Here is a 1,557-nt window from a genome sequence, read left to right on the forward strand (position 1 = left end):
ACTGTAGTCAGCTTTCACGTTACAGAAGGCTAGCGGCTGTCTATGTACAGTAATATTAGAATTTTCTGAGACAATGAATTTTGGTTTTTCTTTTTTTTCCCAGTAAGAGGTTTTTATTTAATAGAATTTTTGGACAAAAAAAATCGCAATATATCGCCTTGTTTATAGTATCGCAAGATATTGGGATATTTCGTATCGTGACCCCTCTGTCATGTTATGTATCGTATCGCCAAATTCTTGCAAATACACAGCCCTAGCTTCCAGACGGGTTCATTCTAGTTTGATAGAGAGGTTTATGACTATATAGCTGCACAGAAACTTTTTCTTTACAAATTAATTAAAAGACGTTAACAGAAGACCTGTCCATCCAGCCTTACATGTTGGAGCCAGAGTCTGACCCAGAACCAGAGGAGTCCAGACCTTTTTTAGAAGTTCTGTCACAAATTCTGTGATGTAATAGTTCAAAAAATGTCAGAGAAAACTGAACACGTTGATAAATCTGACCCAAACAGAATATAAAGATATCCATGCAGCACCAGAAACTAAACACTTTTCTGCAGAGACTCAAAAGTTACACAACAAAATGTATTTAAAAGCTAAAAAAGTGATTTTTTAAAAATATATGTTACCTTTAAGGTTGAAAGAGTGAATAAATTCACTTGCTATGAGAGAATCTCACAGAGAAGAACAGGAGGACATGTTTCTTACCTTCAGCAGCTCCTTGTTGGCAAAAGCTAAGATGCCCTCAAAGATGACCACATTGGCTCCATAAACTGTTTTCTACAAAAGAGAAGAATTAAGATAAGATAAAACATTACAATAGTCAATATATAATATCTAACTGGTTAACTAGCGGATGACAGCAGAGTTGAAATAATGAACATCCTTGATTGATTTAGTTGTTCTCCAATGATCAGTTTGACCAGAATAAAATGATTTAAATGTTTTTGTGTATCCAACAAGTTGAAGAAAACACAGGTGTGTATATAGAGTATATATAAACTACACGCCTGTAGCTTGTTGGCCTTCCCAGCTGACACCAACTCTCTGGGTCTGAAACTTAATTACATTCATCACCGTACAAAAGACCCATAAACTGATTCCAGCGTCTCGAGTCAAAGGAAGGCGATTTCCCACGACGTGCTCCGCCGCCGAGCCGTGAAATTACATTGTAGAGGAAAAGTGAGGAGACGTGGGAGAGCTGCACGACCAGACTGATTCCTCACAGAGCGTCTGCTTGGAGAGCTTTAATGTCCTGAACTCCAAATCCTTAATAATTAGCAAATTAGCATCTGAGCAGGCATCAGGTTGAGGGGTTTGGTTCTAACAGTAATGATGTCCTATTAAGAGATTAAAATGTTAATTTTTGTTGATGGTAATCAGTGGTGGGCACCAGCCCGCTAAAGCGCAAATCCGCTAATTGCGGACCTAAATATTTCGTTTGCGCTTTAGCGGTCTTATTAATTTTTATAATTCATAAGTGGATTTACGCTTTCTAAAATTAAAATGCAGTACCGCTAAAAACTAATTATCTACCGTTAATCATTATCTTGAACA

The 1,557-nt window shown here is 37.2% G+C and overlaps 1 protein-coding gene across 1 annotated transcript in view; it reads right to left on the reverse strand.

Moving 5' to 3' along the window:
• Window positions 1-1,557, reverse strand: part of LOC106536074 (uridine-cytidine kinase-like 1) — a gene marked incomplete at both ends in the record, with an annotated part of 27,687 nt that overhangs the window by 21,677 nt on the left and 4,453 nt on the right. Inside the window, 1 exon segment of the mRNA XM_014033245.1 lies at window positions 709-780. Within this exon segment, the coding sequence (XP_013888699.1) occupies window positions 709-780 (72 nt within the window).

The sequence above is a fragment of the Austrofundulus limnaeus genome, unplaced genomic scaffold (genome assembly GCF_001266775.1).
Source record: "Austrofundulus limnaeus strain Quisiro unplaced genomic scaffold, Austrofundulus_limnaeus-1.0 Scaffold1673, whole genome shotgun sequence".
Lineage (NCBI taxonomy): Eukaryota > Metazoa > Chordata > Actinopteri > Cyprinodontiformes > Rivulidae > Austrofundulus > Austrofundulus limnaeus.